The 12,263-nt window shown below is 49.4% G+C and overlaps 1 protein-coding gene across 1 annotated transcript in view; it reads right to left on the reverse strand.

The window, feature by feature from the left end:
- The window catches only part of TNRC6B (trinucleotide repeat containing adaptor 6B), a 712,161-nt gene that overhangs the window by 633,237 nt on the left and 66,661 nt on the right, over window positions 1-12,263 (reverse strand). The window contains exon 3 of the mRNA XM_033929420.1: window positions 11,142-11,209. Coding sequence (XP_033785311.1) covers window positions 11,142-11,209 — 68 coding nt within the window. The remainder of the gene's footprint in view (window positions 1-11,141; window positions 11,210-12,263) is intronic.

Below are 12,263 nucleotides of genomic sequence, written 5' to 3' on the forward strand. Positions count from 1 at the left end.
GGTGTAGATGGGCTGGAGTAAGTCTTAACAGAGATTTTGGCAGTTGGAACTCAAGCACAGTACCGGGTAAAGCTTTGGATTCTCGCCCAGAAATAGCTAAGAAGAAAAAAAAAAAAAAAAAAATTTTAAATTGAATCAGGTTGGGCAGACTGGATGGACCATTCGGGTCTTTATCTACCGTCATCTACTATGTTACTATGTTACTATGTGTGTAGGTGTAGGGGTGTGTGTGTGTAGATGTAGGGGTGTGTGTGTAGGTGTAGGGGTGTATGTGTGTGTGTGTAGATGTAGGGGTGTGTGTGTAGGTGTAGGGTGTGTGTGTGTGTGTGTGTGTAGATGTAGGGGTGTGTGTGTAGGTGTAGGGTGTGTGTGTGTGTGTAGATGTAGGGGGTGTGTGTAGGTGTAGGGGTGTGTGTGTGTGTGTGTAGATGTAGGGGTGTGTGTGTAGATGTAGGGGTGTGTGTAGATGTAGGGGTGTGTGTGTAGATATAGGGGTGTGTGTGTAGGTGTAGGGGTAGGTGTGTGTGTGTGTAGGTGTAGGGGGTGTGTGTGTGTGTCAAAACCAACTGTAATGTTAGAATAGGGTCATTAAATCCAGTGACATACCTACTATATATAACAGCCATTGCTGATCATTTTTTTTAACAACCCCCTCCTCTATATAACAAAGATATTTTTTGTAATAATCCACGAGTTACACAACAAGGGTGCACCTAGAAAAAGGCAGCTTTTTAAACACTGCAGTGAGCACTAGAACACCAACACATACATTGTAAAACTAAACAAGCCAGATCCCGCACAGTCAATTGATCCTGTAGTCAATGCCAACTGAAAACTATGTTCTTTTCGTACACACAGAACAGAGATACACCCTCGCCCAATATGGAATAATCACAAACTAAAAATAGAACTATGTAGACAAAAGTTAAACTGAACCACTAAGAAACCAGACTCTGCATACAATGCAACACCACAGAAACTGTGACATGTCCTCTAATACTGTGCAAATATAAAGACAGTAGATGTAAATTTGAAAAAACTGCTACATAACAATCACCACTTTACAAATTAACAAATTGAAATAAAACAAATAAAGAGAAATAAGAAAATACCATTTTATTGGACTAATCCATTTTTCAATTAGCTTTCAGAGGCCAAATCTTTCTTCAAGACAGTACAGTATACAGCTGTTATGGTATCCTGTCCTGATCTGAGGAAAGGGGTTTAGTCCCCTCCAAAATTGCCTTATTTCCATTTCCTATTGATAAATTTTAATCAATACAGTTACGATACTACTTGATTCTACGTAAAGCAAAAAAAATATTTTTTTTTCTACCTTTTGTCGTTTCTGCTTTAGTCATCTTCTCTTCACTTCTTTCTATTCAGCATTTGTCCTTGCTCCCTTCCATGCAACATCTGTCCTCTCTCTTTGCCCCTTCCACCCAGCCTCTACCCTCTCTCTACCCCTTCCATCTACTGTCCACCCTATCTCTGCCCCTTGCATTCACTGTCCACCCTTTCTGCCTTTTCCATCCAGTGTCTGCCCTCTCTTTGTTCCATATGGTATCTTCCCTCTTTCTATGTCTCTTCAGTAAACTCTATATCCTGTGCCCTTTCTCTCCTTTGTACATGATTTACTTCACCTTCAACCCCTCTCCATTTTTTGTCTCCACCCCTCCCCTATGCTCTGGCATCTCTCTCTTCTCCTTTCCTTCCTTCCTTCCTTGCCACTCTACCCCATGGTCTGACATCTCTATCTCCTTCCCTTCTCTCCCCCCCCTCTCCAGTATCTGCCTCTCTCTTTCTCTCCGTCTTTCTTCTGTGAGGAGATCATGTTGATCTTGAACACTGAATAATTATTCCATATTCCCCATATCACTGTACTGTAGTCTGGTCCAGCAGACTGCTTTGGCACTATTACATGGGTAATAGTAAATTCATTATGCATCAGCTTTCCACACAGAATGCCACAAGTCTCTATTTCTTGTGCTGTGTTTACATCTGCCAGCAGCAGAAACTTGTGAGACAGATCCCTTGGCAATACTACACTTTGGAGCCCTTTGACCATCTGGTTCTGTATGGCTGCAGGCTTTAAAGCTCTGTTTACTGGAGGAGACTGTCCAGCATACATAGTTGCATCACTCTTAAGGATCTGATCAGAGATTACATTAGACAAGGTGGTATTTTTAGGCAAGGAAAAACAGGACATGTTCTCCTCAATCTGCTCAGATGTCCTTTAATGTTCGTCTGATCTCGGGCTAAATCTTGCCTCCTGAGCTAATCTTCAAAGGAGAGCAGAGTGAGAGCCATATCGGCAGTGAGATCCGTTTTAGGCCGCATGTTGTGCAGGGCAAGTTGTAAGCTTCCTTCCATCGCTGACCTATCTTCCATAAGTCAGCAACGGAGGGAAGCTTACAACTCGCTGCTCTTGCTTGCTTCGGGCCTTCCTCGTTGCCGGGTCCTGCCTTTACGGAAACAGAAAGTAGGCAGGACCCGGCAGCGAGGAAAGCCCGAAGCAAGCAAGAGCAAGTTATAAGCTGACCTGTCTCCTATAGCGAACCCATGCTCCGGGGCGTTTGCATGCCGACTTCCCTTCTCTTCCCCCCTCGGGACGTGACTTCCGGTTTCGGAGGGAAGCGGCATGCACGTTAGAGCCCCGGAGCATGGGTTCAAGTCGCTTGCTGGCGTTAAAAACTAAAAAAAAAAAAAAAAGTCAGGCTCCTGTGATTCAGGCTGTGCCGAGTCAGCCCGGTAAATCTCCAAGCCGGTGAGAAGGTTGTTTTTTTTAATGTTGAGCAGAAGGGGGCAGCAGCAGCAGGATTGCTATCGAGATTACAGCCGGGCGCTCATCTAAATTAGCTGGGCGGAGCGCCCGGCTGAAAGGCCCTGGGGAGAACACTGTAGAGTGTGTAGATTCAGATCGCGGCACTCTTAAGGACTCGGCTCCTTGTACAGAGTGAGTAGTTTCAGATTGAGGCACTGGCAAGGACTCGACTCCTTGTGTTACTGCTGGAAGCAGAGTATTTAGCAAGCATGCTACCAAACTCCTGACACATAGTAGCTTGGATCATAGCCTACAAATGGGGCACTGAGACTTGAGGATCTGGTACATTTGCAGCAGTTATAGACTCCAAGGAAGATGATGAAGAATGACGCTTTGATTTGGAAACATGTTGCTTGGGCAGCTTCATGACTACCCGTTCTAAGGGTGGCATGTCCGAAGGAGGCTGCTGAACTACCTTACCTGAGGGAAACAGTGAGGAGAGCTGCTCCTCAGGAGAGGATTTGCTTGAAGACGAGGACTTTCCAAACGAGGAAGGTTTAATTAAGGCTGAGGACGAGGTAGACCTCGGGAGCCCCGTAGAAGACTTGACCGGATTCAGGGTCAAAGTCGAAGCCGGTGTTGGAGTATCCATACTGCCGAAAATCTTCTCTACCTGAACTCGACGTTTAATAGCTTGAGGTTGAAGAATAGCACAGCGAGTACACAACTCTGGACGATGGTCAGGCTCTAAAAACCCTAAACACTGAACATACCACCTATGTGGGTCAGTGAGGGATATCACGCGCTGGCAATGGCTACACTTCTTAAAACCTGTGACCGGTTGGGACATAGAAGGGAAAATAGCCATGGCCAAGTCAAAGCCCGCAAGCTGAGGCCGGGGAGAAGGCCCCAGCGTGACACGAAAGAAAAGTTAAATTTAAATCTTTTTTTTTTTTTTAAATAAGACGCAAAAAAGAAAACACAGCGACCCTGTAAGAAAAACAATACACGAGCCACGGTAAGAGAAGGCACAAAAAGACTAAGTCTAGTGCAGAGCGTCAAATAGAGGACTTCTCGGCTTCGCGGAAAACTGGGAACTGAGGAGACGCGCCCTAGGTTGAGCGGGAAGGCACTCACGCATGCACGGAGCGGCAGTCGCAAACATTCTAAAGTTCTACAAACAAGTCTGCTTGCGAGGCTGACCACATCGGGGCTCCGTGGATGATGTCACCCACATGTGAGAATATGCTGCCTGCTTGTCCTGGGATAATAGTACTAATTGTAACACCATTTTTTCCATTCATTTTTCATATAATGGTTAACCACAAAATTAAACACACAAAGCAAACTGTATGCTTCTCAACATTCAGTCCTACCAGAAAACAGATAACCCCATGCAAATACAGGACCAAAAGCTAAAAGTACTACTAATATATACAAACGAAACCCTAAGATTCAAGACTCTGCATGCAGTACAACCCCAGAGAAAAAGAAACAAATGCATTTCTTCCTGAACAGTGCAAAATACAGACAGTAGATGTAAATTCACTAAAGTTAAAAGGGGATAGATTCCGTACAAATGTAAGGAAGTTCTTCTTCACCCAGAGAGTGGTAGAAATCTGGAACGCTCTTCCAGAGGCTGTTATAGGTGAAAGCACCCTTCAGGGATTCAAGGAAAGCAATGTTACTTACCGTAACAGTTGTTATCCAGGGACAGCAGGCAGCTATTCTCACTAGTGGGTGATGTCATCCGACAGAGCCCCGATACGGACATCTTGCAAGCATGTCTTGCTTGAAGAAACTCAGAAGTTTCGAGATGCCCGCACCGCGCATGCGCCAGTGCCTTCCCGCCCGATGGTCCGGGCGTGTCTCCTCAGTTCAGGTAGCTAGCAGAGAAGCCAACCCAGGGGAGGTGGGTGGGACGTGAGAATAGCTGCCTGCTGTCCCTGGATAACAACTGTTACGGTAAGTAACATTGCTTTATCCCAGGACAAGCAGGCAGGTATTCTCACTAGTGGGTGACCTCCAAGCTAACCTCAATGGGATGGAGGGAGAGTTGGCAACTTAGGAGAACAAATTTTGTAACACAGTTTGGCCAAACTGCCCATCCCGTCTGGAGAAAGTATCCAGACAATAATGAGAGGTGAACGTATGAACCGAGGACCAAGTGGCAGCCCTACAAATCTCCTCAATAGGTGTCGATCTGAGGAAGGCTACAGAGGCTGCCATTGCTCTGACCCTATGTGCTGTGACCTTACAGGGAAGGGGTAATCCAGCCTGGGCATAGCAGAAAGAGATACAAGCCGCCATCCAGTTGGAGATGGTGCGCTTCGATACAGGTCGTCCCAACTTGTTTGGATCAAAGGAGACGAAAAGTTGAGGAGCAGTTCTGTGTGGTTTGGTGCGATCCAAGTAGAAAGCCAAAGCACGTTTACAGTCCAGAGTGTGAAGAGCTGATTCTCCAGGATGAGAATGAGGCTTTGGAAAGAACACTGGAAGCACAATGGATTGGTTGAGGTGAAATTCAGAGACCACTTTAGGCAGGAATTTCGGGTGAGTGCGGAGGACCACCTTGTCATGATGGAATACTGTGAAAGGTGGGTCCGCCACCAAGGCCTGAAGCTTACTGACCCTGCGAGCAGATGTGAGGGCCACCAGAAAAACCACTTTCCAAGTGAGAAACTTTAGTGGAGCCTTGCTCAGAGGCTCAAAAGGAGGTTTCATAAGCTGAGAAAGGACAACATTTAGATCCCAAACCACTGGAGGCGGTTTGAGAGGAGGATTGACATGAAAAAGTCCTTTCATAAATCTGGAAACCACAGGATGAGAAGAAAGAGGTTTCCCTTGTAGAGGCTGATGGAAAGCCGCAATAGCACTCAGGTGGACTCGTATAGATGTCGACTTGAGACCAGACTGAGACAGATGTAAAAGATAGTCCAAAACAGAGGATAGGGAGGCTCGCTGAGGCTCCTTAGAATTGGAAATACACCATGAAGAAAATCTAGTCCATTTTTGGGAGTAGCATTGACGAGTAGCAGGCTTCCTGGAAGCCTCCAAGACATCCCTCACCGCCTGGGAAAACTGGTGCGGAGTTACGTTGAGAGGAACCAAGCTGTCAGGTGGAGAGACTGCAGGTTGGGATGAAGCAGAGACCCCTGATGCTGAGTAAGCAGTGAAGGAAACACTGGAAGTAGGTACGGTTCCCTGCTGCTGAGTTGAAGTAGAAGGGAGAACCAAGGTTGCCTGGGCCACCGAGGAGCTATCAGAATCATGGTGGCATGTTCGGACTTCAGTTTGACTAGAGTCTTTTGAATGAGAGGGAATGGCGGAAACGCATACAGAAAGCGATTTCCCCAATCCAGCAGAAAAGCATCTGCCTCGAGGCGATGAGGAGCGTAGATCCTGGAGCAAAACTGAGGCAGCTTGAAATTGTGGGGAGCCGCAAAGAGGTCTATCTGAGGCGTTCCCCACTGAGCAAAGATCTGATGAAGGGGCTTGGAGTGAAGTGTCCATTCGTGAGGCTGGAGAAGACGACTCAGTTTGTCCGCCAAGACATTGTCCCTCCCCTGAATGTAGACAGCTTTGAGGAAGGTGTTGTGGCGAACCGCCCAATCCCAGACTCTGAGAGCTTCCTGGCAGAGGGAGGCCGAGCCCGTGCCCCCTTGCTTGTTGACATAATACATGGCGACCTGATTGTCGGTGCGAATGAGGACCACCATGTCGTGAAGCAGATGTTGAAAAGCTTGAAGAGCATTGAAGATGGCTCTGAGCTCCAGAAGATTGATTTGATGGAGTCGGTCCGCACAGGTCCAGAATCCCTGAGTGCGAAGCCCATCCAGATGCGCTCCCCAGGCATAGGTCGAGGAATCGGTTGTGAGAACCTTCTGGTGGGGAGGAGAATGAAACAGCAAACCTCTGGATAGATTCGAAGAGGTCATCCACCAGAGCAGAGACTGCCGAAGAGCAGGAGTGACTGTGATGTGTCAAGTCAACGGATCTAACACCTGAGTCCACTGAGATGCCAGGGTCCACTGAGGAATTCTGAGGTGGAGTCTGGCAAACGGCGTCACATGAACTGTAGAGGCCATGTGGCCCAAGAGGACCATCATGTGTCTCGCTGAGATGGTCTGGCGAGAAGACACAGACTGGCAGAGATGAAGAAGAGCATCCATGCGCTGAGAAGGAAGGAATGCTCTGAGACGTACGGTATCCAGGACAGCCCCGATGAAGGGAAGAGACTGGGTCGGCTGTAGATGAGACTTGGGAAAGTTGATCTCGAATCCCAAACTCTGCAGGAACAGAATCGTTGACAGGGTCGCTGAGAGGACCCCCGAGGCCGAGGGAGCCTTGATCAGCCAGTCGTCGAGGTAGGGGAATACCTGAAGACCTTGGTTCCGGAGGGCCGCAGCCACCACCACCAGACATTTGGTGAAGACTCTGGGGGACGAAGACAGGCCGAATGGAAGCACTCGATACTGCAGATGGAGATGTCCCACCCGAAATCTGAGGAACTTGCGAGAGGCCGGATGAATGGGAATATGAGTGTAGGCCTTCTTGAGATCCAGAGAGCATAACCAGTCGTTCTGCTCGAGGAGGGGGTAGAGAGAAGCAAGTGTCAGCATGCGAAACCTCTCTTTGACTAGGAATTTGTTGAGGACCCTGAGGTCCAAAATGGGTCGCAGGTCGCCCGTCTTCTTCGGAACAAGGAAGTACCGGGAGTAAAACCCCTGGTTCAGTTGGTCCGTCGGAACCGGCTCCACGGCACGAAGCCGGAGCAAAGCCTGAGCTTCCTGAAGAAGAAGGTCGGTCTGAGTCAAGTTGGAAGGATACTCTCTTGGAGGGTGGTCCGGAGGGACCCGATGGAAATGAAGAGAGTATCCTTCCTTGATGATAGTAAGGACCCAGAGGTCGGTTGTTATGGCCTCCCAGCGATGATAAAAATGATGGAGGCGCCTTCCGATGGGAAAAACAGGGGGAGGCAGAACGAGGTTGGTTATGCCCTCGACGAGACAGTCAAAAAGGCTGAGTGGTGTTAGGGACAGCAGGCGACTGAGACTTAGGCTGTCCCTTCTGGGGAGGCTGACGCTTCGCCGGTTGCCTCGCAGGTGGAGTTTGCCTCGTCTGATAACGCCTCTGATAAATCAACGGCGGACGAGAAGGTCGAGACTGCTGAGGCTTAGGCTTCGGCCGAAGGATAGATTGGAAGGACTTTTCGTGGTCAGACAACTTCTTCGTGACAGTCTCGATGGATTCGTCAAAAAGATTCGCCCCAGCACACGGGACGTTCGCCAGGCGGTCCTGAAGATTCGGGTCCATATCAATGGTCCGCAACCAGGCCAACCGGCGCATCGCCACCGAGCAGGCCGCCGCTCGGGCTGAGAGCTCGAACGCATCATAGGCAGATTGCATTAACTGAAGCCGAAGTTGGGACAGCGAAGCAACCACTTCCTCAAACTCAAACCTAGCCTGGGACTCGATGTATGGTGTGAACTTCCGAAGCACAGGTAGAAAAAATTCCAAGTAGGCTGCAAAGTGGAAATTGTAATTCAGGACTCGAGACGCCATCATTGAATTCTGATAGATGCGTCAACCAAACTTATCCATGGTTCTGCCCTCGCGGCCCGGAGGCACTGAAGCATAGACCTGGCCAGGATGAGACTGCTTGAGCGAGGATTCGACCAGGAGGGACTGGTGAGAAAGCTGAGGACCCTCGAAGCCTTTATGATGCACCGTGCGGTACCGCGCATCCAATTTGCCAGGGACCGCAGAGATAGAGTAAGGAGACTCGAAGCATCGCATGAAGGTCTGGTCGAGGAGCTTGTGCAGGGGAAGCCGCAAGGACTCTGCCGGAGGACGAGGCAAGTGCATGGTATCGAGGTACTCCTTGGAATATCGAGACCCAGCATCGAGAGTAATGTCCATGTCATCTGCCATCTGCCTGAGGAACGATGAAAAGGACAGTTGGTCCGCCGTCGCCGGTCTGCGAGACGGACTAGAAGAAGAAGAGGCTTCAGGCTCCAGAGAGGCCTGCGAGCAACAGGACGAGTAGAAAACCTCGGGGTCCTCGAACTCCGGGCCTGGAGGAGGAGACCCAGTCGAAGCAGCATACCCCAACCGAGGCAATTTCTTCTGAGGCGAGACGGTCAAGTGCCGAGAGGAATGCTTCGAAGAATGTCTGGATCGATGCCTGGAAGGGGATCGAGCCCATCTGTGAGAAACTGGGTCAGACGCCTCCAAGGAGCAGATCGGACTCGATGCCGTCGATCGCAGAGGCGGAAGAGTCTGTGCCTCCCCTGACGCCGCCCAGGCTTGATAGGGGGTTCGGAAGAACTCGTCCTGCTTCCTGCTATGCCCAGGACTGGGTGGCCCCGAAGGTGGACGCCACACTGAGTCATGGGGCGGAGTAATCGGTTCCAAGGGAGGCAGGTCACTAAACGAGGCTTTCCTCGAGGGGATGGGCTCCAAGGGAGGCATATCACTAAGGGAGGCCCTCCTCGAGGGAATCGGTTCCAAAGGAGGCACAGCACTAACGGAGGACCTCCTCGAGGACCCGGACACCGCTCGCCGCTCCTCCTCGCCAAGCAACGAGGTCGTGCGGCGAGGAGGAGGAGGAGGAGGGGCTGTCCGCCCCTCGAAGCCGAAGCTGGGAGGTCACCCTGGATGGTGGCAATCAGTTGAGGCCCCATGGTCTGCATGAGTTCCACGAACTGAGCCTCCAGAAGGGACCGCAACGAAGCCGTTATGGAGGGATCCGCACCAAAAGGGGGCCCTTCCGCACGGTCTCCGCGCTCCTTCGGTGCTGCGTGCTTCTGCTTGCCAGTCTTCGGCACCTTGAGCACCACCGGTGGAACTGTAGGGGTCGATACCTGCTCTGAGGAGGAAGGCACCGGCGCCGAAGCCGGGGCCGAAACCGGTGTGAAAGATGCCGGTTTCAGGAGGCCCGAAGCAGCCGGGGAGGCAGAGGGCTTCGCTGAAGGAGTCGAAGCACCCGTCGATGTCGAAGCTGCAGGATCCGATGAAGCTTCCATCTTGAACATGGACTCCCACAGTAGACAGCGGCGCTTAAACGCTCTCGCCGTCAGAGTGGAGCAAAGCCGGCACGATTTCGGGAAGTGATCCGGTCCCAGACACTGTAAGCAGCGTCGATGAGGGTCCGTGAGCGAAATCGCGCGCTGGCACTTGCTACACTTTTTGAAACCGGTAATCGGCCGGGACATAGGCCGGAAAAGCTCCGCCGCAAGGTCGAAGGCGCGGGGCCCCAGCCACGCGGCCGACCCGGTATCGGAAGGAAAAATTTTTTTTATTTTTTTTTTTGAAAAAAGAAATCAAAGAAAGAAATAAATGCACAGGAGAGCCAAAAGAACTCAACCCGCGGCAAAATAGAAGGCAAAAAAAAGAGATTCAATGGGCGCAAATTGAAGATAGACTTCTCAGCTCCGCGGAAGAAAAAGAACTGAGGAGACACGCCCGGACCATCGGGCGGGAAGGCACTGGCGCATGCGCGGTGCGGGCATCTCAAAACTTCTGAGTTTCTTCAAGCAAGACATGCTTGCAAGATGTCCGTATCGGGGCTCTGTCGGATGACATCACCCACTAGTGAGAATACCTGCCTGCTTGTCCTGGGATAAAGGTTAGATAAGTTCCTACTGGACCAGAACATACGCAGGTAAGGCTAGACTCAAATAGGGTGCTGGTCTTTGACCTAAGGGCCACCACGTGAGTGGACTGCTGGGCACGATGGACAGTTGGTCTGACCCAGCAGCAACAATTCTATGTTCTTATTCTCAAAACTGACACAATTCAATCACTAAATTTAAAACTAAAATCATTCCCTCTAGCTTTGTTGTCTCCCTCCCTCCATGCTATGCCTTACCTTCTGGCCTGCTCCCGCCTGGCCATTTTATGCTGCCCTGGTGTTATCTTCGGGCCAGCTTCCTCTTCCTCACTGACGCAATGCACAAAGATGCGGGCAGTGGCTCCTTGCATGTCCCGCGCCTCATCTGGAAGCCTTCCCTCTGATGTTGCGACGTCAGAGACAAGGCTTCCGGTTCAGGCGCAGGACGCACATAGGAACCGCTGCCCGTTACTTTGTGCACTGCAGCATTGAGGAAGAGGGAGCCAGCCCGAAGATAACGCTGCATCGATCGCACGGCGGACCGACAGCTGAAGAACACTATCTCGGGCCCGATGCACGTGCCAGCTCTGTGGACCGGCAGTAAATTTCTGCAGACCAGCACCAGTCCAGCAGTTGGACCGGCAGTAAATTTCTGCAGTCCAGTGGTTGAAAAACACTGGTATATAGCGCCATCACTAAATGCATGGTGATTTTAGAGAATCTGGTCCTAAATCTGGTATTTTAAATAAATAAATTACTCACTGTTTGTTTTCTTCCCCTGGAGGTGGTGTCTTGCCATGACCTTCCATTACAAAATCCTCCTGTTCCACCTGTTAATACAAGAATGGGAGGTCAGCAATACTCAAAGCATGAAAAATGCTCAAAGCATTATAAAAGGCATGACATTTTCAGTGAAAGAATAGAAGTATATCAAGAAAATGCACTCTTGACTGCATAAACACGCATACAAGTAAATCTGTTGATCAAAACCATTTCTTAAAGGGAAACAAGATACATCCCTTGGTATTTCCTCTCTTCTCATCCAGTTTCTCACTAAATCATGACTAAATATAAAGAAATGACAGATGCTGAGCACTATGGATAGGATCAGGGAGGAAATAAAGATGGGGAGGTGGTGATATTAATTTTGGGCAGAAGACAAGGGTGACAGAGCACAAAGTGACACTTTTAAGACCATTTCTTGTGGACAGTCTTAGTGAGACAGCTGACAGGCCAAAAGTAAAGCATGCTTTTGATACCATGGTTCACCATTTACTATTTAGCTTGTCTACAAGTCACTGATATCAGGGGAGCAGCTTTGCAGTGATCTGAGTCCTTGTAAGAAAGAATATTTCCAATGTACTGGAGAACTTCGATATTTGCTCTCTTGCCTTATCATTGGGGAATTCCTCATAGCATGGCGCTTTCATCTATTTTATTGAACATCTGACACCATTACTAGAGATAATCCAGCTATCTGGAGTTCTCTGTTACGCTTTCACTATTCAGCTCCACATTGATCAGAAGGCAGCTATTAAGAATTTATCGTCATGTCTTACATTGATTAACGGCTGTTTTTTGCCATAAGTAAGCTCAAATTTAAAGTGCAACCTGGTTTAGATTCCAGCAAAATTGATCCAACTGCAGCAAAGAATGAAATATCACTGCCATGAATGGACACTTAACTTCAGCACTCCCAGTAAGGAAGCCACTCAGCGCCGAGAAGCAGCACCAAATCTGTGTAAGCAGAGACAGAAAAACTGGTATAAGTAGTGGCTCCCTGCTGCTGAGTTGAAGTAGAAGGGAGAACCAAGGTTGTCTGGGCCATCGAGGAGCTATCAGAATCATGGTGGCATGGTCATGTTTGAGTTTGATGAGTGTCTT

Source organism: Geotrypetes seraphini, chromosome 2 (assembly GCF_902459505.1).
Source record: "Geotrypetes seraphini chromosome 2, aGeoSer1.1, whole genome shotgun sequence".
NCBI classification, from domain to species: domain Eukaryota; kingdom Metazoa; phylum Chordata; class Amphibia; order Gymnophiona; family Dermophiidae; genus Geotrypetes; species Geotrypetes seraphini.